The following is a 24976-nucleotide window of genomic DNA, read 5'->3' on the forward strand; positions in this document are numbered from 1 at the left end:
CAGTTGTCATCTATTCTGCAACAATATAAAGCTGAAAGAATTGGACCACTGCTGAAGCTGTGAAGTTTTAAACTGGACACATGCATTTTGAATTGAACTTACTGTCAGTGAAGCAATGCCCCTCTGGTAGTATTTCAAAGCTTCAGCAATACAGGCCAATGCAACACTAGATTCACTCTCCTGTAGGTCAGCCAGACATTGCTCTGCTTTCGAGAATTCCTTCAAACTGTTTAGCCAGAAATAAAAGTGTTCAGAGGCCACTTGCGTCAGCAAGCCATGGTAAAGTTCTCCAGCCATATCGTGGTTTCCCTGAAAATACCATGAGAAAGAAATATCAGTAAAAGACATATCTGCAAACTGGTGACATTTCAATATGTAAGCGATGAATGGATAGAAAAGATTCTTGTCCAAATTTTGCTTCCCATCTTTTAGTCCTTTGTGTTGTACATACTTCACTAATTGAAACTACAGGTGACAAACACAGATTTTTCTTCCCATGCAAAGTACTTGGCTTCCTCTCCTCCCCTTTTTGTCATGATCAAACTTGGAATCTCAGTATGTGGGGACTACAGATTAACATTTATGATCTGTCACAGCAGAATGTCTGGCCTGCACAGAACTTCAGCCCCTAACTATCTGGTTGATCTTTAATGCCTTCTTAGCAACCCATCCTGTTGCAGAACAATTGCCACATAATCAAATTTTCTACAATCTAAAGTAAATAAGAGAATGGTTAATGGTCTCAGTACCGTGTGCATGACATGAAAGTAAACAAACACGTGGTGCCTCTGTAAAGAACAGTTAAGATTGCTCCTACAGTTTCAATCCTAGTAGCAGCTAACACTGAATCTGAGCCGATGAATTTCATTTGTTCTTATATTAGCTTGCTAAAATGATAGTGAGCAGGTTGGGTTGGGGGTATTAAACAGACTCTTTCAGCAGAAAGGTAGCTTAACAATGGAAATCTACTGAGGCTAACCTGTTCCTATGGGAACGATACATCTGGTCACTGCAAATCTAAATTGTTTAATCAGGTAGAAGAAAACAGAAATCTGGCTGTTTGATCAGTTTCCAAGCCCAGACTCTCCAATCAGATAGTGACTTTCCTTTCTAGTGCAGAAAACGTTAACAATTATTTTTGTTCTGTTAGGAATTTCTTCTTGATTTTTGCGGGGGGGGTGAAGGAACCAGGTGGAATGGGGAGGAAAGGAGATAAGGATCACAAAACTAGAAATTTGACCAAATTGTTCAGGATTTTCAGTGCGACATTGCTGCACTACTAGGTATCTGCCACTAGAGGCTGCAAATAAACTGTAATAAACATTTACAGCCAAAGTCAGAACACGTTCCACACAATGAAGAATACATGATTGACATGCTAATTGCAGGTTATCCTGATATCCTCTATTTCAGCCCTAGAAACTATCAAATCAGCACAAAGGTCCATGTAATATACTGACACCATACACCAGAGGTGGCTAAACCTTCAACCTTCTGATTTTCTTCAGACATTTGAGAGCCCCAAGATACAGACAACTTTTACAGATACATTTTTATCACTATTGCTTCCGTGATAAAACCTTCAGCTTTTTCCTCTATCTTCCATACTTCCTTCACACACAATTCAGATCATGGCAGAAACAAATCTGTTTCACTGACACACCAGAGCTAGCACATGCTCAGTTTAACTGACTTTGGCAGCCTTGCCCTTGCAATGTGAAAAATCAGTCAAGAGGTTAAAAACAATATTGATTTTACCTGAAAAAAGTTGTAACCGCCTACTTAACAACAAATTTGAATCAGAGTACCAGTGTCCCAATACAGCAGATTCTTACTTTCCTGTCCTGTATTGAACTGTTTCCTCCCTTTCCAGATGGAGGCTGTAAGTTGAAGGGTCAGCAGCGAGAGGGTGGGTTGGGAAGCCATGGCCCAATATCAGATGGCGGAAACTATGAAAGAAATCTCATGACGGTGCTGGAGCGCCATCCTCCCAGTGCTGCTGCCTGCTCTCCGGTTCTCTCCTGTGATGCGGATTGTTGCCGAGGCTGCATCTGGCTGTTTATCTCCCTCCAACACATGATTTAATGGGCTTCACAGCAAAAGGAATGAGCTATGCTTTTGTGTGTCAAAGACCTGCATACAGCTCATGGGCCACGGTCTGGTCACCCCTGCCATACACCAACAAGTCATAAACCTCCAATTTTTAACTAACACCTGTAAGATGGTTTTCAGAAAATGCATTAAAAGATTGAATTACTTGTTTGAATTCTGGTGAAAGGATAAAAGTGAATGAATAAATTTCATAAAGTATGAATAAAAAACTCAGTTAAGTTTTTTAGACATGACCTACCTTTACAAATCCTTTTTGTTGGCTCTCTCATCAGTTCAAATTTCTTCAAGGGTCACTCACTCTGTTCTTAATTATAGGTCCCAATAACTTTCCCACAACAGCTGCTAGACTAACAAATCTATATTTTTCTTGTTTTTTCTCTCACCTTTCTTAAGTATGGAACTTTGATATTTTTCAATATTAAAATACAATTCCTGAATTTAGAATGCTTTGAAAGATTCTGGCTAAAGCACCTGCAATTTCAACTACTTCCTTTAAAATCCTGGGGTGGAAACCATCTGGCCGTGGGAATTTGTTGACCTTTTAAGTGCCATGATTTTTGCTAATATTCTTTACTTGCAGTTCCGGTCCTTGACTAATTATTTCTTCCTTAAAATATCTGATTGGTTATCCTCTTCCTCCACTGTGAAGAGGCAGAGGAAGTAGATAATCACTCGGACATGAAGTTGGGCAGCCTGACAGCATGCAGATGATTGACATGGTTGAGCAAAGTGCCAGAGCTGACAATGCAGAATCAAAGAGAAACATTGCTGGGCTGTAGTGGTCACTTTCAGAGGGAAGAATGAAAACATGCCGGGGTTGTTCAATAGACTTAGAAAATGGCACAGAGGTGTTACAGGGTAATGGAGAACAGCACAGTTGAACCTGTCAAATGCTGCAGGGGTGTGGACGGTGATAAGGTGGTATAACGCACTGTTGTTGCAGTCACATGGTAAAATTTGTGATTTTGGTCAGGGCAATCATTATGTTATCAGCAGGGCAGAAACCAGACAAGAGAGGTTCAAATAGTGAATTGCAAGCGAGATTTAAGCATACACAACTGTGAAACAATGGCCCAAGCCTTCCAGTTTCCAGATCATCAGAGACTGGACACACGACTAGAGATGCATGTAGGGACCCTACATGGGAATCACCCAGGCCATTTTAACTTCTGACAGGCAATTCCCATGCTTCCTGCGACTCTCTGCGAAAGTCTCTAACTCGGAGCTGGAGGCAGAGACTTTGGACAGTTCCAATTTACTTACTCAGGAAATGTTAGATAGAAAATGACCTTGTCTAACTCCTGGGTAATTCCAGAATTGACCCACAACCACATGTGCCAACCCCCTCATGCCCTGACTATTACTGCTCAAGCCCTAACCACCCCCACACTCCCTGACCACTTCCTACCCACCTGTCACACCCACCCTAACACCCTACCCATTCACTCATTTATCCACTAACTCATTCACTAACATTCAAACTCGAATTTTAAACTCACCGTAAGGTAGTCAGTGCCGCAAAAAGGGAGAATCTCTCGTCCTGTCCTCCCCCCACCACCAGCCCCCCAACTCTACCCTACTGCAACGGAGCTCTTTGAGGGACGCTGTGCTCCGCATTTCTGGAAAAGTCAGGCTCGGAAGACCCAGCAAGAGATGCGGAGAAATATTGAGTCGGGCAAGTCCGAGAGGATTAGTAGTTCCACTCCTCAGAAGATACAGGCCAATATGCTCTCGTAGCTCAAAGAGGAAAGGGAGGTTAGGGATGGGTCACTAAAAGAATCCACCTCCTGCTCCTTTGCTTACTTTCACATTCACCTGTTAACTGCACCTTATGGCCCCTATTTATTGGTGGATAATGGGATGCTTTTCAGAGGTGGAGGGGGGGATTGTGGACAAAGGTGGAGGTTTTGGAAAAAATCACAGGGGTTACATTTAAGGAAGGGGATACAAGAAGACTGCCTATGTTTGCTTCCACTCGTGCCTGTTTGAACACAACCAGTAAACATCCTCAATGACAGAGAATCTAATAGTCCATCCAGCTCGCATGTACTCCTTAGCAGAGTCTGAAATAACCCTGGGTGTTTTCACTAGGCAGAGAATAATGATGAGGGAAAAACCTTTAAAAAGGAAGACATCATGCTCCAGTTTCCAAGTTACTTTTAGGATGTTCCTCACAAACCTCAGGTTTTGACATATTAGCAATACTTGCTTAGTGTTTAGCTATAATTCATTCATAAAATACTCACCATTCTGGATGCCTGTCGGGCAATTCTATAAACCGTCCAGCCATTGGCGACATTTTCCAATTGTTGTTTTATGACGCTTTTGACTTCAGAGGACAAGGTTTTCTGATTGGCTACAAAAATGACTGTAGCCAATGCTACCTGGCAGGCAAAGAAGCAAAAATACTGAAAATAAATTTAAACAACTTATATTTATAAAGTGTCTTTAATGTTATAAAACATCCTAAGGTGTTATACAGGGCCATAATCAAACATAATTTGAGCCAATAACAAATTGACCAAGAGCTGAATTGTAAGTAATCAGAATACAAGTCAATTTAGTTTTGGTGTCACTTTGCAATGGCAATTTCATAAACAAAACCAAGGGCATAAACACAATGTGGCTATTTTTTGAGAAAATAACATTTTTAAACAATTTTGTATTTTGGAGTGACACTATGAAATGAAATTACTGGAGGCAAAATACAAATTTTCTTTGGTAAAGAAAAATTTCATATTCATTTGTCAAATTAATGAGTTGCATATCAAAGGATTGTGTCACTTTTCAAAGGAATAATGATCGATTGAGTTTAAAAAATTTTTTACTTAAGCTAGTATTTTAAAATAATTTTAACAAATCCTAATTTTTTTTAATACCTTAAAAATACATAGGCTTTATGGCTTGATTCACCAAAGGTAATAATTCAGGTAATTAAAGGCAGTCAGCTAACATCATTGGCAAGTAAACCTCGAGTCCACAGCATAGGATGAAATGTTCTCTTAGAAAAACATAGATTTGTAAAAAAGCAAATTATGAATGACAAATTAATAGCTGTGGTCTGTGTGAATCATTAAGTATATTTGATCAGGTGTGATTGAGAGCTGGCATAGATGCACTGGGCTGAATGGCCTCTTTCTATGTAGTAAAATGTTATGATTCTCCCAAGCAATTCTACTTGTCAATGCTATACAGTCAATGGACTACTTTCTTGTACAAATCAGTAACACCAGACTCTGAAGTACTCATGTACCTTTCATTCAAATGCACGATCCTCATTAAATAAATATGGAGATTTTTTACCAGAAGTTCTTGCTGTTTGTCTGTCGATGAAGATCCAATCATTTTATACAACTCCATTAGTTCGCTTAGCATCCCTTCTCCCAAGACAGGCAACTGCACTGCTATAGCTGCAAGGCAATGGCACATTGGAATACGAGCGGTGTCCTGTGCACTATGTAGTTGGGTCAGCAGAGATTCAACCACTGGCTGACTCAGGTGTGGGCGACTACGCATCAGCTTTACCATGCAAGTAAATGCAGTCTGTACAAGAGGAAAAAAGACAACATTTGAGCATATCAAATCTATGAATCCACTGATTTCAAAGAAACACTTTAGGATTCCACAAGTACCAACGAAGACACCAAGAGCACAGACACCCGGCTTATTACAACATCAGAAAAAGCCAAACTTTATAGAATAATTCGAAAAATATGGCACTGATATATAGTATTAAAAAATGACAGCAACAAAAACATTATTATCCCGCCAACCCCATGATGGACCAGAGATGGTTAATGCGTCAGAAGTGCAAAAACGTGACACTAAACTGCCATGCATGTCTGCTTTTGCAGCAAAGTCTGACTTTCCCCAGCACCCAACTGGCACCATGCCAGATCCTCCGGCACTGCCACCATGATGTTCGACCTTACGCTGCCACCTAGCGTGATAGCTGATCTTTTCACACCAAGTCGTGATCGACAACATCCCTCCCCACCAACTCCCACGCATCGTCCCCGAGTCTCCAGCTGCAACTCCCTACTGCTGGATTTTTCTCTGGTTGCCGGATGGGAAACAGATCCAAAATGATGAGATATTGCTATTAACTTCAGCAGGACCTCCATGTCCCAGGCCTTGTCGTGTCCTTCAGTCTATCATTCATTCCCATAGCCCCATAAATATGGGGCTCGAAATAATTAGTGTTTCACCATGTACTGAGAAAATGTTATTGTCAGGTACTGTAAGGTTTCAGTAATTCTTGAGTTTTAGGTTAGCTTCCAACTGTTTCAGTCTAATTGTACATCTAGGTATATATCTTCTAATCCAAACCATCCATGTCCTTCAAACTTGCTCATTTCCTTGGAGTGGCAATCAGCGTTGGATTGCCACTCTGTGTCCAATTACCGGCGTGGATTTTCTTCTGTACCCGCCTCGCCTGACCTTCTGACTCAGGCCGGGTGAGATCCAGGCAGCACAGCTGCCCTCGAGGCCCAGTGTGAAGTCCGGCAGAGTCAAAGTGAAGGAGGATAAGCTCCCTTTTTTTTTACAGCAGTAGCCGGGGCTTGGGGTGGGGGGGGGTGTGTGTGTGTGGTAGTGGTGTCGGAATACGTCTGGGGTGTGTGTGATTGCTGGGGGAGGGGGGGTGCGAGGGACTCCTATGGAGGGCTGGGGAATACTGTTAGTCATGGTGTGGGGGGAGTCCCCTGGGGGTTCAGTCTGGGTCTTTGCAATAGTTACCCAGAAGTTAGAAGAAATTTTATTCTTCTAACTTGTTCTGAGTAACTATTCATATAATCCTGCCGGAACCACCTTACAATTTAAATTGCATTTTCAGATGGTTCCCAGCAAAGGGCAATTGCTCAGGGGAAGTTTGCGCTTCTGGGCAATTGCTGTGCCAAACCCTTACCGGTGAAGTTCCAAAAGAGTTTTCACAGCCCATCTTTGAGGTAGCCACTCAATCCGACACTGGGGAACTTGGAAGGTGCGGCCCAATGTCTCAGTTACATTGTTAACAGGGCAGACCCTGCAATTTCAGGCTGCCTCACCTGTCCAGCCAGCTGGCCCCTGCCCAGCACAAGCCTTTGACTTATCTGCCAGGCCCTGGATTTGAAAGCACTAGCTCCCAGTCATAGATTTTGCTACTTCCTGCTTGAGTGGGACCACATAGTGAGGCTGAGACCTTGAACACTATAACAAAATATAGCCACCTATCAATGCAAGCATAAAATCAGGGCTCAATACTCAAGGCTGCACCAATTTCAATAGTAATACTTAAAAAAAAACTATGGCCTGAATTTCATACACACCTGCTACAGGGTTTTTAAGTCTTCGGGGAGTCGCTGGAATTGAAGGAATGGGATTCTCTCTGGGTTCCTGCCCGCCCCAACCAGGCAGATATTTTACAATGAACAAGGCTACGGACAGGCCCTTGCCTTAATTTAGGCCCTTAAGCAGCCAATTATTGGCTACTTGAGGGCCATTTCCTGCCTAGTCTCAAATTTTAGGCTGGCGGGAGGATTTAACTGGCATGGGGGAAGCTTGAAAATGAACGGGCTTAGGCGTCAAGCAGGAAAGGGGGGTGCACCTCCATCAGAAGCCCCCTTCTGACTTTGGGCGCTCATTCCCTTAAGGGCTAGTGGCTGCTGGATTCCCTTCCCTCCCTAGCCAATCAGATTGGCTGGCAGCTCTCTAATGTGGGACTTCCTCCCAAGTGAGAAGCAGAAGTCCTGCCTGCAGCCAACTGACGCTCATTCGAGCGTGTAATAGCTGGGGAGCAAAGAGAGTTGGCGGGGAAGGGAAACCACACCATCCGAAATAATCAGGCTTACAGGTTACAGCATGCACTGGGCTTTGGGGCAGTAATATCTTCAAGTATACATCTGCTGTGAATATTTACAGAATAATTTTCAGACTTTGTCCTATATTTATATTAACTGTGGGCGGGGGCAAGGGGTGGGGGGGAGAAAGAGGGAGGGGGTTGTATTTTGCTACTGCCTTTCAGTCTCTGCTTGCTTTCTTCAAGTTCCTTGTTCTGTACTTGCAAGCCCAAGGTAGGCACCGACCTCATTGTTTTCTCCCTCCTAGCCTGAGCATCTCCATTCCCTTCTTCCGAGTCCTGGAAGGTTCCACTTCCTTGTCCCTACCTCCTGGTCCCAGTTTTCCTGTTCATTAGCTCCCAACACCTGGTTCCTCGATGCGCTCTACTTGCTCACTTCTACTAGTCTTGACCTCCCTGTTCCTCCCTTCATAGTATTCACTTCACTTGCAAACTAGGATACTGCTTCACAATTAAATTCCTCATTCCCTAGAAGGGGGTGGAGTTGCAAGCCCAGTGACTGTCAGAATTTTGAGACACTCAATCAGGCTCCAGTTTTCTGCAGGAGGATTCAGGAGGCGAAGGGGGAAAGGAGAACCGGTGGAAAGGAGAGCATGGATAGAGAGCGAGGGGGAAAGAGGGAGTGCAAGAAAAGGGGCATGGGGAAAGAGAGAGGTGAAAATGGAGAAAGAGCTGACTGCAAGAGAAGACAAAAGACAGAGGGCACCAAAAAAAAAGTGGGGAACAAGTGGAGACACTGAGTTATGTGGAGTGATTTGTGCATTAGATAAACCAGTACATACCACAGATGTTTACATTGTGAAATGCTAATGAGTTCTACATACTCGGTCTTCATAAATGGGACCAGCAGTAAAAAAGGGGACAGATTTATAAGCAAATTCAGAAAAATTTAATATCTTAATGACACTAAATCACAGTATAATGATGATCTTTTGAGCACCGAAACATTGTCAAAACATTACAACTCTAGTTGCCTACATATTTCAAAAATGACAAAGGGAAAAGTGTACAATGATGTTCAGTGATTTATCACAACACTGACCTCTCAATCTCATGTACATTAAAATGATAAGTGCAGTCAGATAGAGCAGGAAAGATAGCAGGACGAATGGAAGGTGTGCCTTCCCCAGGATGATCTTATATTCCCTCCGATAGGCAGTTTACAGTGGCATGCTGAGGGGCTCAGAGCAAGTTGGCCAATTCATTCAGCTGTAGTTAGTGGATGGATGGCAGCAAAATTAGAAAAAACGTTTTTCTCAAACAATGAAGGGTTGGAGGTTGATCTAGGTTCATATTTATAGTTCATAATGTGAAAACACTTGTGCATTACATCTTAGTCTATTATTAAAATTATTTCCTACTGCTTCCCTTTCACATCGTTGCCCTTTCCCATTTTTTCTTCTTTTTCACTTAATAGAATCATGCAGCACAGAAGGAGGCAATTTGTCCAGTCATACCTGTCCCGGCCTTTCAAAAAAGCTGCCAATTTATTAGCACATCCCAGTCTTTTCTCCATAGCTCTGCAAATTAATCCTTAAGTACACAAGCAAGATACTTCAAATGCTGGATAACTGAAATAAAAACAGAAAATGCTGCATATACTCAACAGGTCTGGTAGCATTGGTGATGAGAGAAACAGTTAACGCTTCAGATCTGTAACCTTTTATCAGAACTGGAAAAAGTTAAAAATGGAAGGTCTTTGATAGGATGTGAGGGGCAGGAGAGATTAAATGATAAAACATGTGTCCAGAGGAGGTGTGAAAAGCAGGACAGCTGTTGTAACAAATGGAAAGTACATTAAAAAGAGAAAAACAACAAATAAACATGAAAAAAATGGGGGAAGAGATTATGATCCAGAACTGTTAAACTCAATGTCCAGTTCAGAAGGCTGTAAAATGTCCAATCGAAAGATATGGGGTTATTCTTCAAGCTGACAGTAAGCTTCGTTGGAACACTGTAGCAGGGGAAGGACACAACGGTCAGAGTGGGAACAATGTAGAGAATTAAAATGACAGGTGACTGGAAGCTGGTGGTTATGCTTGTGGACTGAATGGAGCTGTCCCAGTTCTGATGAATGGTCATAAGATATAAAATTTTAACTCTGTTTCTCTCTCCACAGGTGCTGCCAGACCTGTTATGTATTCCCAACATTTTATGTTTTTATTTCTCTTCAAGTACATGCCCAATTGCATTTTGAAAATTCCTATGGAATCAGATACCACCATCCTTTCAGGAAGTGCATTCCAGATCATACCAATTCTCTTGAGATGATTGTTCTCCTAATTTCCCGCTTTTACCAATCATTTTAAATCTATGCCCTCTGGTTCTTGACCCACTTCCCAGAGGAAACTGTTATTTTTCAATTTTCAACATGCTTCCTGCCCCTTTTATTCTTTTGCAATGATGTAGCTGCGACTGAAGCAGGCAGATAACGTTGTCAGTGGCGCAGACTTTAATCAGGACTCGGCAAGAAGTGACTCTCATTATAGTCCCAGCAGTTTATCTATTTTAGTGAAACTTAAGTCAGGGTGTAAAGGAGGGGCAAAAAATAAAACTAGCGATTCCTACTAAAATCAGCATTTGCAGCATCCTGATATCAGGCCACCCAATGTGCCCTCTCAGCCACAGTAATATATTCTGTTAAGGAGAAAAGAGGTGCACATCCTCCATTGAAGGATAACACAGTCTGAAAACGGACTGAACAAGGGCTGTACTTTATTGAGGCCTGTCAGTGTGTTTAATTAAAATATACTGCAGAACTCTAGCTTTAATTTCAAACAGCGCTGATCTGAGAAAAAGTGCATTAAAACAAAAAAAAACATTTGTTTTATAATTCTTCCTTTTTGGCCACCACACTCAAACTAAAGGGAATGTACTGCATCAATATCCTGGGCATGGCAAAAGTAACCCTTCTATGGTAATGGAACTCTCATATGATCCATCTCACCCATGCATGAGCAAATTATTCCTTACCTTTAAAGCATTCTGTGCTCCTACACCATTTTCTTGGCTGCAAAGAACTAGGATAGACTGCAGGGCAGAAACTGCATCTTGTTCCAAAGACAAAAAATCTGCAAGCAGCAAACATGATCAAAATAAAGTATCTGGGATGGTAGCTAAATATTATTCTACCCCCACAGGTAAGCAGCGAATCCAAGGCCAAGTGTAGGAGTTTGGGAACTGTAAAAGTCTAGTGCTAATACTGACTAAGTGATTTCTCTTTTTTGAAATAGTGATATTGACAGAAGCAAAACAGAAGATGTTCTTATCCCCAGCAAATTCAAGTCAATAGCTCAGTCACAGTTATAATATCTACAGCTGCACCAAGGAAAGGACTTCATAATTACATATTTGATTTGGCCAGTTGAAGTAGCATTTTTTTTTTGGCAGGTCGTAGTGGAAGAGCCAACTGTAATGTTGACAGGACGCAGATGAACATATTCTAACTACAAGTAAAATTTTCTACAATGACTGGATGATACCATTTTATTAATACCCAAAATAATGGGCAATATAAATTAAGCTTAACATGCATGTGACCAATTTTCTCAGTCAAGTGTATAACATGTGACTATGCTACTGTTTGGACAGCTTTTTGGCCAAAAAACAATTTTTTCCATTCACGTGAATAAAAGTGTGACTTTGTGCAGCATAGTATTGGGCACTTCAAAACATCAATTCAGTTTATACTTTAAAAAAACATTGAACAAGAAATAGCTACAACATATAAAGTTGGACTATTGATGAGCAGAATACAGATTATCACTTTTAGTACATGTTGTTGCTTCTTGTTGACTAGTTTTCATTTTGAAACCACTGAAGATCACTCAACATCACCCAATGCTATTTTGGCCTCAATTTATGGAAAGGATGTTAGGTGATATATGGAAATTGTAATGATGCACCTCTGGCTGTTTAAGACTAACAGCACAAAGTAAATGTAAGTGATTATAAGGTCAACACAACGAATTATAAACCAGGTCCAAGAGGTAAAAAGACAAAGTTCAAACTCATGGGGCCCCCATCTTCATGCGTGTTCTTCTGATATAATAGTCATCTGATACCTAACACTCAAATTAAAATATTGTCAATTATGTCACAAAGAGAGGCATTAAGTATATTTTTTCTTTACTCAATTATGTTATATTTGTTTAAATTTATTTACCTGTGTGAATCAAATTTTGTCTCTAAAATACTCAAGGACAGCATAACTTCAGACCAACATTTCTGGTGTTCATCAAGCTACTGATCAATTTTCTTCCCCTTCACTGGTTAGGATTTAAGTTTGCTTTTCTCCTTTCTACTGCAATTACCTACCGTCATTATTCAAAGATCATTCTGTGCAAAACCTTGCACAATTTTAATTCTACCCCTCAAGTCACATGCACACTTGAACTCAACAGTTTGACACTCAGCCTATACAGCTAAAAATAAATTTTATAACAGAATAAGAAAGGGTTCTAGAATAAAATAAAAATTTACAAGCCTCTCTATCTCATCTTTTCTTTGCTCCAGTTCTCCCCCTTTCCCCTCCTCCCCACCATCTTACACACAATTCCTGACTACACACCAGTAAGATTCAAGAACATCCCTGACTGTGGAATACCCATCCTAGATACTTCATAGTCAGAACTCAGTTGCTCTATCTAAACCAAAGAACTGCAATTCACCAGCTACTGAGTCAACTCGTACACAAAGACCTCAGAAGTGTCGAGTGACTAATGCAATGTATCAGAGCAGCCAGGTTATAAATTTTCAGACGCAATATGCAGATCCAAGACCCAGAGCTAGACAATGCCTCTTAATATCAAATCTGATTGTAGTGTCTTCCACTCAATTTGATCCTGCTCTACCTACTGCTTTCTATCCAGGTGTCTTCCCATGGTTAAAGTATGGGCTTTCCATTATCCCCAGTTCAGGCTCAGTCCTAGGTCTAGTTTTGCTCACTTGTACCCTTTCATCCATTCCTTTTATAAACAAAAAGAAGTAAATTATTGATTCTTTCAATAAAAAATTTGAATCAAAATCCATATTTTTAAATTACGAGCTTAACTGTTAACAATATGAACATAAATTGTTAAATGTAAAGCTAAAAATAATGAATAAATATACTTTAAATAATTTGTTTATTTTATTTATTTTCTTCAAAGAGGTTCTTTATAATCGGATTTACTAGTAACCAAATAATACATTTTAAAATCAAATGATTGCAAGAACTTTAAAGCACATTCCTATTATTGACACTTAAGAGGTGAAGCTGCATGTTGGTTCACGTTTATTTATAGTTTTTAGAGTGCCAATGACTCATGGAGCTAGAAATTTAAATAAGCTCCATGATAGGTTATTTAAATAGATGGCTGTTAGGGCTGCATCTGCCTGTAACTTCCATCGTTTGAGCCTATTTGTCCGTACAAAATTTTAAGGCAAGCAATCAAAGCATATTAAAATTATGGGCAGGATTAAAGCACCATTTGTCCACCTTCAATAGTGATATTTCAGCTTTTATTGTAAATATTAATACAAATACAATGCTTTTGTTAATAATCTTACACCAGATCTGCAATATAAACAGAGTATTCAATGCAGAATTTATCCCAGTCATATCAAAACCATGACATCTCACTTGGGTTGTCAGCATTGATGGATTGGGGTTCTTTCCTCCTGTCCACACATTTGATAAAGTACAAAATCTAAATTTTGTCCACTTTTCACTGTAAACATATTATAAATATTTATAGGTCCTAATCATTATAAACCACTTTGCCAATGAATTTGCTTCTAATTTAGATCCCTGAATGATTTTCTGAACTTCTTCAATTGATGATTCCATGAATGGAGGGGAGGTATATTTGTTTTCTTTTCTCCAGTGTTGTATTATTAAGAGCTAAAATAATTATTCCACCTAGATTTGGCACAAAGACCTTGCAAAATTCTTGCAATCAATCTAGAGCAACATAACCTCTAGCATTTGTTTTTCAAAGATTACCTTTCTCTAAGCAGGAAGCTACGTTTGTCAGAACAGTAACACTGTGGGCTGCAATTGCACTGTTGCTATGGTAACAGCACTCTTGTACAAGTTTTATCAAGTCATCAGGACGTATTGGAGCAGTACTGTTTCCTTTTAAACAAGGAGAAATGCAAATATCATTAGCTGCATTCATATTTCAATCGCACAGCATACAAATCAGGCAGTCCAATCATGCATTTACAAAGGATGGAATAAAAATAAGGTTAAGGGCTTTTGGTTTAATCCTAGAATCACTTTTGCCAGTTCCAGTCCAGAAACAAATTCACAACAGTTTAACTATCAAATACTAATTTTACAAATAGAGTAGATTGCCAATTTCAGTGACATTTTAACATACAGCTGGACTCCCACACAGAATTTTCTTAAACTGGGTGCTGTAAGCTATTAAATATATATGTGCTGTAATTATGTAGTTCCTGATTAAAGGTGCAAAAATATCTCAAGTGGATAGAGCACTCATTTGAGTAACACAGAGAGGTCCTGGATTCATTAACTACCCAGACAGATGTTAATAATCATTTTAAAACAGTATCAGTGAAGAAACATTATCCCCTCCAAAATTGTTTCACTTCCTTCCTCATTGCTTTCATAAGCTGACATGGAGTGTCAGTATTGAGCGAGTGCTGCGCTGTTGGAGTTGTCGTCTTTTAGTAGAGATGTTAAACCCAGGCCCCATCTAATCTCTCAGATGGATTTAAAAGACCACATGGCACTATGTTGAACAGCAGGGGAGTTATTGCCCGGCAACATTTATCCTTCAATCAGCATCAATAAAATAAATTAGCTGATTATCATCATGTTTTTTACGGAAGCTTGCAGTGTGCAAATTAGCTGCCGCGTTTCCCACATTATAACAGAGGCTACACTTCTAAAATACATCACTGGCGGTAGAGCACTTTGGGGGATACCAAAGTTGTGAAAGGCACTACTATATATATGCAAACTTTTATTTTTCTCCCCCCTTGGGCCACAACTGATCCCGGAGTAAAAGTTGCACCCAATGCAGTTGATCTCCAGCAATGATGCCAACAGGCCCCCAGTCTGTGTTCATGAGCTGAGACAATGACCTTTAACACACTGGTTGCATGCTTGCCATCGTCAACACACAGCTTCCACAAAGAATTGCAAAATATAAGGTGGACAAGACATGCCGATTTTCCCGCTGCCTAGTCCAAGATCATTCAGACCAACAGTAGAGTTCTGACCTTGAATTGTATACTGAGTGTTTGATGGTATTCAAACTGGGGATTCACTTATGCTCCTACAAATACCATTTTGTTTTCCTGAAGGGTAAACAGGCGCACAGTGGAGGTGCAGCCTTTGACCAAGAGTCTGCATTCCCTGGCTGGTCGGAGCATTCATCAAGTTGAAATAAGACAAGCTCATCAGAAGACTGGTCCTGATTTTCATGACAAGTATGGCAATGCTATCCTTGTGGGAGGATTAGCATTCTGTGTTGCAGATTGGAGTTATGTTGCAAAGCAGACTGGGCTCACATGGAATGTGTCTCCTATTGGCAAGATCACCGCTCAAAATTGGAGGGAAGACTAGAGGAATGGACCAAGTGTTTGCAAGAAATTGAGTACAGATGGGCTGGATTGCAAATTTGCTTCCAGGCTCATGGCTTCTACTGTACTGATTACCTCTGTATATTGGGTCTCATAGTAAATCAATAAATTATAGAAAACTTTAAAAAAAAACAAATAACGGACGGAAACTATGATTGGTGGGTTTAGAGGTGCATGTTTGGAAAGTGTCTCGGTAAATAAAAGTTTATAAGTATGTAAAGATTAGGCTCTTGTTCTAGCCTTCACTACCTGACTATCTGAGACTGTCATCCATCTCAGCCTATGCAACTCAAATGAACTGGGATTGAACTGTTTGGAAGGCATGCTTCAGGAAATATGATCCAATCTGACCTACCCATTAGTACTATGCATCAAAAGGAAGTTTCCTTTGCCACAATTCTAGCTTCAGAAAACAATCTACTCAGAACTGCACCACAAGAAGGTAATTTCACACACCTGATTAAAATCACTAACAATAAGAAGTTAAAAATTTCACTGGCCTTACCTTGTGAACCATAGTAGTACTGTTTCATAGCTATAGTTCCTGAGAGTGTGGACAAAACAGAAAGTGTACCCAATTTCAAGCTGTCATAAGGGCTCTGTAGGGCACATTCACACAGTGACTTGACAGGGGAGAGAAAAAAACAAGCTATCATTACTTAGCCAAGAAGAGTGGTTGAAGACAAGTCATTCCATAAACAGTTGGAATTTTTTTATTCGTTTGTTCATTGGATGTGGGCGTTGCCGGCTAGGCCAGTAATTATTGCCCATCCCTAACTGCCCTTGTTCAGAGGGCATTTAAGTGTCAGCCACATTGTGAGTTTGGAGTCACATGTAGGCCAGACCAGGTAAGGAAAGCAAATGTCCTTCCCTAAGGGACATTCGTGAACCAGATGGGTTTTTATAACAATTGGCAATTGTTTCAGACTTTTTTAATTTCAGATTTTTATTGAATTCAAATTTCACCATCTGTCATGGCAGAATTCGAAGTGGGGTCCCCAGAGAATTACCCAGGGTCTCTGGAATATTAGTCCAGTGATAATACCACTATGCCACCGCCTCCCCGATTATAAGATATGATAATAAGACAATAGATTTGGCATTTTGGAAGGATGTGATCAAATAGGCTGAAGGATCCTCCTTCATCCAAACCTAACCTATGACATTGTGTCCTTTAACTTGTTAAACATTAAATAGTTATTATTTATAAGAGTAAATATTATTGAAATAATTTAAATCATTACACACATTGAACAAACACTCCAAACACTTCTGCAACTGTACTGCTGGTAATATTCCATCAGGCAGCAAACCTAAAGACCCTTAGTGACACAAGCTGTAAAAATTGTTACATGGAACAACAGCTTGCATTTATGAAGTACCTTTCACATGAAGAAATAGCCATAGGAATACAAACATGAAGCCTGGAAGATTCAGATTAGAATAGGTAACCAAAAACTTGGTCAAACCTATGGTATTTGGAGGTTTTTAAAAGGTGAAGAAGTGGTGAGGTTTAAATAGGGAGCTCAAGAGAGTGCAACTGAGGTAGTTGAAAGCTCTGCCACCAATAATGCGGAAGAGATGAGATGAGGAGAAATTACTTTACACAGTGAGTTATGATGATCTGGAATGCACTGCCTGAAAGGTGGTGTAAAATATTCAACAGTAGCTTTCAAAAGAGCCAGCACAGGCACAAAAGGGCCAAATGGCCTTCTTCTGTGCTGTATGATTCTTGTGAACAATCTAACAACCCAGAGACATCAAAAGTGTTGGAGAGGTAATATCACAAAAAAGTTTAATTAGTTAGAATAAAATGGGCTTATTGAATTTCATGTAAAACTATGGTCGCTAAGGTAGTATGTTTGAGCTGCACATATGAGCGAAAGAGGAAAAGACAGAGCATTATTTCCAAGGTGCTTCTTCATAGCTGGTCCGCATTAGTATTGGGACACACCAATGAGCACTTGCTGTTACTCCTTGACACAGACATTGAACATGACCAAGAAGGAGAGAACCAATGGTTTGAAACTCAGATCAAGAAAAAGTACAGCAATTCATGAAGAGCTCTCACACTAATGGCATCATTAGTTGAAGCACACACCATGTTAACAAAGAATTTTGAGAATAACTTTAAAAAGGACTATCTAGTGAAAAGGATGGAGCAATACATGTATAAAGCTGTAACCCAATTTGCTTAAGCACTCCTTAAAAAATCATGACAAATTAATCCAGTCAACCATTTCTCAGTATTCGTGTCTGGATTTAATCTGAAAATACCTGAATGTTATCTCTGCTCCACATGTGTGGTGTCTTATTAGCCAACAATTTCAGATCCTGAACAGAAAGTCTCTTTACAGCTTTTCTGGGGTCTTCTTTCAAATATTGCAGCAAAAGTTGAATCTGTTCAACACACAGGTAAAGTGTGACAGAAGACAGATCAAATTAGCAGAGCCTACAATGTACTGAAGTTTCAATCCTAATACACACTTTTTAAAAAAAAAGTGTACATCAAAATCAATTCTAAGGAAAGTTTGAATACAACACCTATTTTGACAATGATACTTTATTCTTCATAAAATCACCAAAACCCTTGTGTAAAACAAAAGCTTATTTGGGTCCTTGTTTTGTTACAACTGCAGCCGATGTTATTCACTGAGCAAGCAAAATTCCAGAGGGAAACTTGTCTTGCTGATCATAACTATTTTTTTGCTTTGTATTTTGAACACAAGGGGAAAACTATTGACCCCAGAAACATAGAATCCTAGTAACACTTTTAGGAATTTAAAATTAGAAGATTTATTAATAAGATGAAAAAAAAAGTTAAACACAGAAGATTAAAATTACACAGTTGAAACGGTCTGACAAAATATTCATCAAAAAAACCACCTGGTCAGAACACACAAGTAAACTACTTGGCAACAGCTCCCTTACAGATTTTTAGCCATAAAAATCCAGTCATATCACCCAAGGCAAAAACTGATGTTACTTTAATAAAGTACACCAGGTGATTCTCATTCTCTTCCACTCTGCTGTGGAAATCCAAAGTAAGTTCAGAAACAGATTGCCTTCTGGAAACAAAGACTTTTCTGGCTTGAAACTGGATGGATACTTCAAATTCACAACTTTTCTCAGCACAGCGCTGGTCCCAGGACATCTCCTCCACACAGCCACCTCAAGACAACATCTTTCCTTAAATATATTTTTCCCCTTTCATCCTAGACTCCATTGTCCTAAGCACCTCTTTGAACTCAACTTTTTCCAAAATATAAAAATCTTTCATGTCTTTCTATTACCTTCACTTTTTGGTCAAATAAAATTAATAACCTTTCCTTGTTTACTTATGAAACCTTCATAAGGTGTTAAAGTCCCTTAAACATCCTTTGAAATTTAGTAGCTGAAAAGTCAAGTCCTTATCTATCCACCTAATGCAAATTTTAAAATTCAACTTATTTACTTGTAATTCCAACTTCACCATAGCCTCTCATTACAAATACATGCATCTAGCATCTTTACCTTTCATCTCAGTTCCCCCAGACAAACTGTCTTTACTAACCTTCCTCCAGTTTAATTACCCATTGACACACGCACAAACACAGCCTTCTTTACAGAATACTATCATATTCTCAAAAATATTAAAAAAGACAACATCCATCTTCACAGCAGAATAAGGAACATTCTTCCTTCTCTCCTACACTCTGCAGGCTTTCAAAACAGAACTCTTGATTACTTGACTATTGTTTCTCTATTTATCCTGTCTTCTCAAATATTCGTTTCAATCTTCGGAAAGTTCTGCATCATGGGTGGGAAATGGTCTTTCAAATAAGTTTCTCAATATAGTTTTACAAAACGTTTTTAGAAGGCAATTTTTCAGCAACTACCATGCAAAATAGTCTGCTGTTGCTCATTACATATAACATTCACCAGTTCACCACATTGAATACCATAAACCCACAACAATATTGCACATTGCAAAATGAATTGTTCACAGGTAGTTTGCACTAACAAAATAACCTTATAGAATTATGACAATTCAAAATTAAGCAAAAAGTGAAAACAAAAGCTGTTTTTCTTTTTACAGTCAATTTAGTGCTCCTGCAGCCGCAGTGGATAGCAGCACTGACTTAATTTTGATGGGCAGAAGATCTCAAGTTACTTGCCCATGATTTCCCACCATTAACCCTGTTGAAAGCATAGAGTTAGACTGATTAAATTAATTAAATACACAATTATTTAAGTGGAATGTACTAGCGGTTTTCCAATGAATCAGTGCTCTTTAAAAGATAATCCTTACCTGCTTTGGGATATCAACCAGTGACGAAGCAGCTAGTTGTGTAAAAGTATGCAAGGTAACTATTACCATCTTGGTGGAAGGGTACAAAGCCACCAATTGCTGAAGAAGGACCCGAGTGCTGGAGGCGAGGGTGGCATCATGATGCATATGCTGCAGAATAGGGATCAGCTTTAACTTCAGATCCACAGGTGTAGCTAATCCTGGAAAGCAAAGCTTTAAATAATTAAGACGGAGTTATGTTTTCTTGCCTTCAATGTTACTCAAATGCAATAACTACAGTACATCTTGGACAAACACAATGGGCTTAGGGGTGGGTGTGGTATGCAAAGGATGCCCAAGTAAGTTAAGCAAAGGGCATAAATTGGGACGTCAGGTTCGAAGGCATAGAGCTGTGGAGTTAAATTCTAGATGAGAAAAGTATTTTTGCGCAGCAATCACATGGTTTTATCTGTCATTGGTTCACTTTGTCACATTTTCATCTTCAAGGTTGAGCTGTCATAATCAAACAGCTTTTTAATGTAATGAAAACAAAGTCAAATGGACCTTCTTCATTTCTTAAATGATATACATCTACTGTAAGAGAGGAATACAGCTCAACTTGATATAATACCCCAGAGCCCAAAAGCACACAAAGTATGCTATTCCAGATACATGGTACCCCACACGATCATCTATTTACATACTTAGAAAACCCCAAGGCCTGTGCCATTGCACCAGCTCGTTATCCTCAAGCTAAAGTGAAACTAACCCTCCAAAATAATAACCCTGCAGGGATGGATAATTGGGCTTCTGATTGGTTGTTGATCTATGGAATTCTCTTCCCCAGAGAGCACTGCAGGCTGGGTCACTGAATTTATTCAAGGAGTTAGACAGATTTTTGATAGACAAGGGAATCTCGGGTTATAGGGGCACACGGCAAAGTGGAGTTGAGACCACAGCCAGATCAGCCATGATCTTACTGAATGGTGGAGCAGGGTCAAAGGGTTGAATGGCCTACTCCTGCTCCTATGTCCTATGTTCTTATGCTGGATGGTCGGTCAATATTATGCAAACACTGAAGACAACACTACCAGTTATGTAGCCAACATTTTCCATTCCACATTCTGTGCATGCTGCAGCAAGCATATCAAAATAACACAAATATAGGATGGGGAGGCACCTGTAACAAATCTAGACAGACAAAGGGGACCAATCTGCCAAAGATGCTAGGATATTCTCAATTCAATTTGTGCAATAACTAGTGGTAGCTGTGTGAGGACTGTTTTATGTGATAGCCTGCTCAATTGAATCCCAACAAAAAAATGGTAAAGGTGGCATGGAATGGCCCTCAACTAGTCTGGGTTTGGTCCCTATAAAATAGTAGCATTTTTGGGCTCATTCCACCCCACCTCTACACCTCCCATCAATCCTACATTCCAGCCTGTACCCATTGCCTTTCTGACTCTGGTATCCTATACATATTCCATTCCACTCATCCTTCTCCATCCCAAACAGAACCTTCAGTTATTTTTATCTACTATCTGGGACCCAAGGTGATGTTGTTTCAGTAACATTGCTGTATTTTCCCTTTTTGGTTATAAGGTTGGTGGGGGTGGGGGGGAGGTGACGATGTAACCTGGTGTCTAGCCGCAATGAATCCTTCAGATAGTACAGATTCAGCCACAGTGCACAGGTAATGGAACCAATCAAGCAGACTTCACTTGCACCTCCTTCAATCTGGTCTACTGCATTCACTGCTCCCAATGTGGTCTCCTCTACATTGGGGAGACCAAATGCAGACTGGCTGACTGCTTTGCGGAACACCTTTGGTCTGTCTGCAAGCATGACCCAGCCCTTCCTATCACTTGCCGTTTCAACACACCATCCTGCTTCTCATGCCCACATGTACATCCTTGGCCTGCTCTAATGTTCCAGTGAAGCCCAACACAAACTGGAGGAACAGCACCTCATCTTCCAATTAGGCACTTTACAGCCTTCTGGGCTTAACATTGAGCTCAACAACTTCAGACCATGAACTTTCTCCTCTATCTTCACCCCATTATTGGCCCTCTGTTTGCCGGGACTGAGATGATTGGCCTCCAACAACCACCTTCCTTTGTGCTTGGTGTGACTTCAACCAGTGGGGTCAATTCCCATTGACTTCAGCTTTCCTAGGGCTCCTTGAGGCCACACTCAGTCAAATGCTGCCATATCAAGGGCAGTCACTCTCAGCTCTCTAGTTCAGCTCTTTTGTCTGGGGTTGGACCAAGGCTGCAATGTGGTCAGGAGCTGAGTGGCCCTGGCAGAATCCAAACTGAGCATCAGTGAGCAGGTGATTGCAAAGCAAGTGCCACTTGATAGCGTTGTCGAATACACCTTATATCACTTTGATGATCAAGGGTAGACTTCTAGGTTGGATTTGTCCTACTTTTTGTGGATAGAAAAACCTGGGTGATTTTCCACATTGCAGGGTAGATGCTGTGTTGTAGCTGTACTGGAACAGCTTGGCTAAGAGGCAGGGCTGGTTCTGGAGTACAAGTCTTCAGTGCTATTGCTGGAATGTTATCAGGGCCCATAGCCTTTAGCTATTTCTTGATATCACGCGGAATGAATTGAATTGGCCAAAGACATACATCTGTGATGCTGAGGCCCTCAGGAGACTGAGATGGATCATTTACCCAGCACATCTGGCTGAAAGTGGTTGGAAATGCTTCTGACTTATCTTTTACCCTGATGTGCTGGGCTCCCCATTAATGAGGAAGGGGATATTTGTGGAGCCTCCTCTCCCATTGGTTGTTTTAATTGTCAACCATCATTCATGACTTGATATGGCAGGATTGATCCACTGCTTCCACTGTTTGAAAAGCAGTAGTCCTGTGTTGTAGCCTCAACCAGGTTGACACGTCATTTTAGTTATGCCTGGTGCTACTCCTATCATACCCTTCTGCGGTCTTCGTTGAACCTGGGTTGATTCCCCAGCTTGATAGTAATGGCAGAATGAGGGACATGCCAGGCCATGAGGTGAGAATTAGATGAGTGCAGACATCTGAGCATTTTGGGTTGGAGGAAATTACAGAGAAAGGGAGAGGTTTGCCCATGGACAAATTTGAAAACAATGATGAGAATTTTAAAATCAAGACATTGTTTGATCAGAAGCCAATGTATAGATCAGCAAGCACAATAGTTATGGATGAACATGGCTTGGTGCAAGTTAGAACATGGGCAGCAAACTTGTGGATAACCTCAAGTTTAAGGAGGGTAAACTGTGGGAGGCCAGCAAGGAGTATTTTGGAATAGGCAAGTCTAAAACAAAGGAATGGATGAGAAGTTCAGCAACAGATGAGCTGACATAGGGGCGAAGCTGATCAATGTTACAGAGGTTGAAATAGGGGGTCTTAATGATGGCGCAAATGAGATCGGAAGCTCAACTGGAAGCCAAGTATGACACTAATGCTGCAAACCAACTGGTTTAGTCTCAGAATATTGCCAGGGACAGGGACTGAGTCAAATGGCAGGAAAGAGTTTGAAGCAGAGGTCAAAACACTGGCTTCAGTCTTCCCAATATTTGATTGGAGGAAATTTCTGCTCATCCATGACTGGATGTCAGGTAAGCAGTCTGATAATTTAGAAACAATGGAGGAGTCGAGAAAGGCAGTGGTGAGCTAGCACTGGATGTCAGTGTATGCGCAAATGAATGCTATGCTTTCACACATTGTAACTGGCAGCTTGTGGATGAGAATTAGAAGACCCCCCCAGGATAGATCCTTGGGGGGTAAAGGGCATGGTGTGGGAGTGGGAAGAGAAACCATTGCAAGTGATACCTGGTCATAATTAGACTGATATGAATGGAATCAGACGAGAGCAAAGTCTCACCCAGCTGGACGACATTGGAAAGGCGTTCGAGGATAATTGTGTGGTCAACTGTGTCAAAGCCTTCAGACAGGTCGAGGAGGACAGGGATGGCTAGTTTACCTTTGTCAGAATCATGTAGGATGTCACTTGTGACTTTTCTAAGAGCCATTTTAGTGGTGTGACAGGGGCAGAAACCTGATTAGAACAATTCAAACATGGAATTCTGGGAGAGGAGGACACCTATTTTGGGAGGCAGCAACACATTCAAGGACTTGGGAGAGGGCAAGAGGTTGGAGATGGGCAGTAGTCTGCAAAGACAGTGGGTTCAAGGTTTTTTGTTAAGAAGGGGATGATGACAACAGATATAAAGGAGAGAGGGCCCACATCTGAAGGGAGAGTGCCATTAACAATATCTGCTAACATGGGGACCAGGAGGGGAAGTTAGGTGGTCAGCAGTTTTGTGGATCAAGGGAGCAGGTAGGGGGTCTCATGGACATGGATCTGAGAGAGCACCTGAGGGTAGATAGGAAGAAAACTTGTGAAAGGGCTGGGGCATGAGGGAGTTTGAGGAAGTCTGGCCACGTGAGCTAGTGGAAGGGCAATGGCAAAGGCAGCTGATTGGATGGGTGGTCTTGATCTTACTAAAAAATATGTCGATGAGCTCCTCGCACTTATTGTTGAAGGTGAGGGTACGGAGGAGGGAGTTTGAAAAGACAGTCTGCAGTAGAGAAAATAAGCCAGGGCTTATCTTTGCCTTGGATTGATGCTGGAATAGTGAGCAGTTTTAGCAGGTGAGAACAGGATCTGATAGTGCTTTATGAGGTCCAGCAGATCTGATGGAGGATGGCTAAATCATTTGTTCATCATAGACTGTTAAGTTTGTTTCCCTTGGATTTGATGGAGTGGAGATGAGGCCTGTTCCAGTGGAAAGGCCAAGGTGAAAGAGAGTAATGGTTTAACTGGGGATGAAGAGAAAAGTGGATGTGAGGGTGGGGTTGAATGAATCATGTTCCGTTCCGGCATCCTTCCATATATGAAAGATGGACACGGAGGAAACAAATCCTTTTTAGATGGGGTGTCTTCATATGGAACACCTTTGCTGATGGCTGAAGGAGCCAATTCTTGAGAGGTAGATCCTGCCACACATGCTGCAAGACACGACCAAGTGCCATTGTGGGTTGTTGTTTTTGGCATTGGTGCCTGTTGCCAAGCCACTGAAGCTATTGGCCATTGTGGTGGCGCATGCCAGCCCACAGGTGTTGCCATTTTCTTTGTCATCAGCTGTTGACACTGCAGATGGACTTCATGTC

The 24976-nt window shown here is 40.8% G+C and overlaps 3 protein-coding genes across 3 annotated transcripts in view; 2 read left to right on the forward strand and 1 right to left on the reverse strand.

Moving 5' to 3' along the window:
* The window catches only part of lpgat1 (lysophosphatidylglycerol acyltransferase 1), a 183112-nt gene extending 167543 nt beyond the window's left edge, over window positions 1-15569 (forward strand). The window contains exon 8 of the mRNA XM_041213823.1: window positions 15266-15569. Within this exon, the coding sequence (XP_041069757.1) occupies window positions 15266-15527 (262 nt within the window). The 3' untranslated portion in view covers window positions 15528-15569. The remainder of the gene's footprint in view (window positions 1-15265) is intronic.
* Window positions 1-24976, forward strand: part of dtl (denticleless E3 ubiquitin protein ligase homolog (Drosophila)) — a 168827-nt gene that overhangs the window by 91057 nt on the left and 52794 nt on the right. The gene's annotated exons all lie outside the window — the stretch shown is intronic.
* Window positions 1-24976, reverse strand: part of ints7 (integrator complex subunit 7) — a 57968-nt gene that overhangs the window by 13796 nt on the left and 19196 nt on the right. Inside the window, exons 6-13 of the mRNA XM_041213765.1 lie at window positions 19836-20035; window positions 17822-17944; window positions 16050-16167; window positions 13935-14066; window positions 10922-11019; window positions 5416-5655; window positions 4359-4496; window positions 103-309 (exon numbers count right to left, since the gene is read on the reverse strand). Coding sequence (XP_041069699.1) covers window positions 103-309; window positions 4359-4496; window positions 5416-5655; window positions 10922-11019; window positions 13935-14066; window positions 16050-16167; window positions 17822-17944; window positions 19836-20035 — 1256 coding nt within the window. The remainder of the gene's footprint in view (window positions 1-102; window positions 310-4358; window positions 4497-5415; window positions 5656-10921; window positions 11020-13934; window positions 14067-16049; window positions 16168-17821; window positions 17945-19835; window positions 20036-24976) is intronic.

The sequence above is a fragment of the Carcharodon carcharias genome, chromosome 2, assembly GCF_017639515.1.
Source record: "Carcharodon carcharias isolate sCarCar2 chromosome 2, sCarCar2.pri, whole genome shotgun sequence".
Lineage (NCBI taxonomy): Eukaryota > Metazoa > Chordata > Chondrichthyes > Lamniformes > Lamnidae > Carcharodon > Carcharodon carcharias.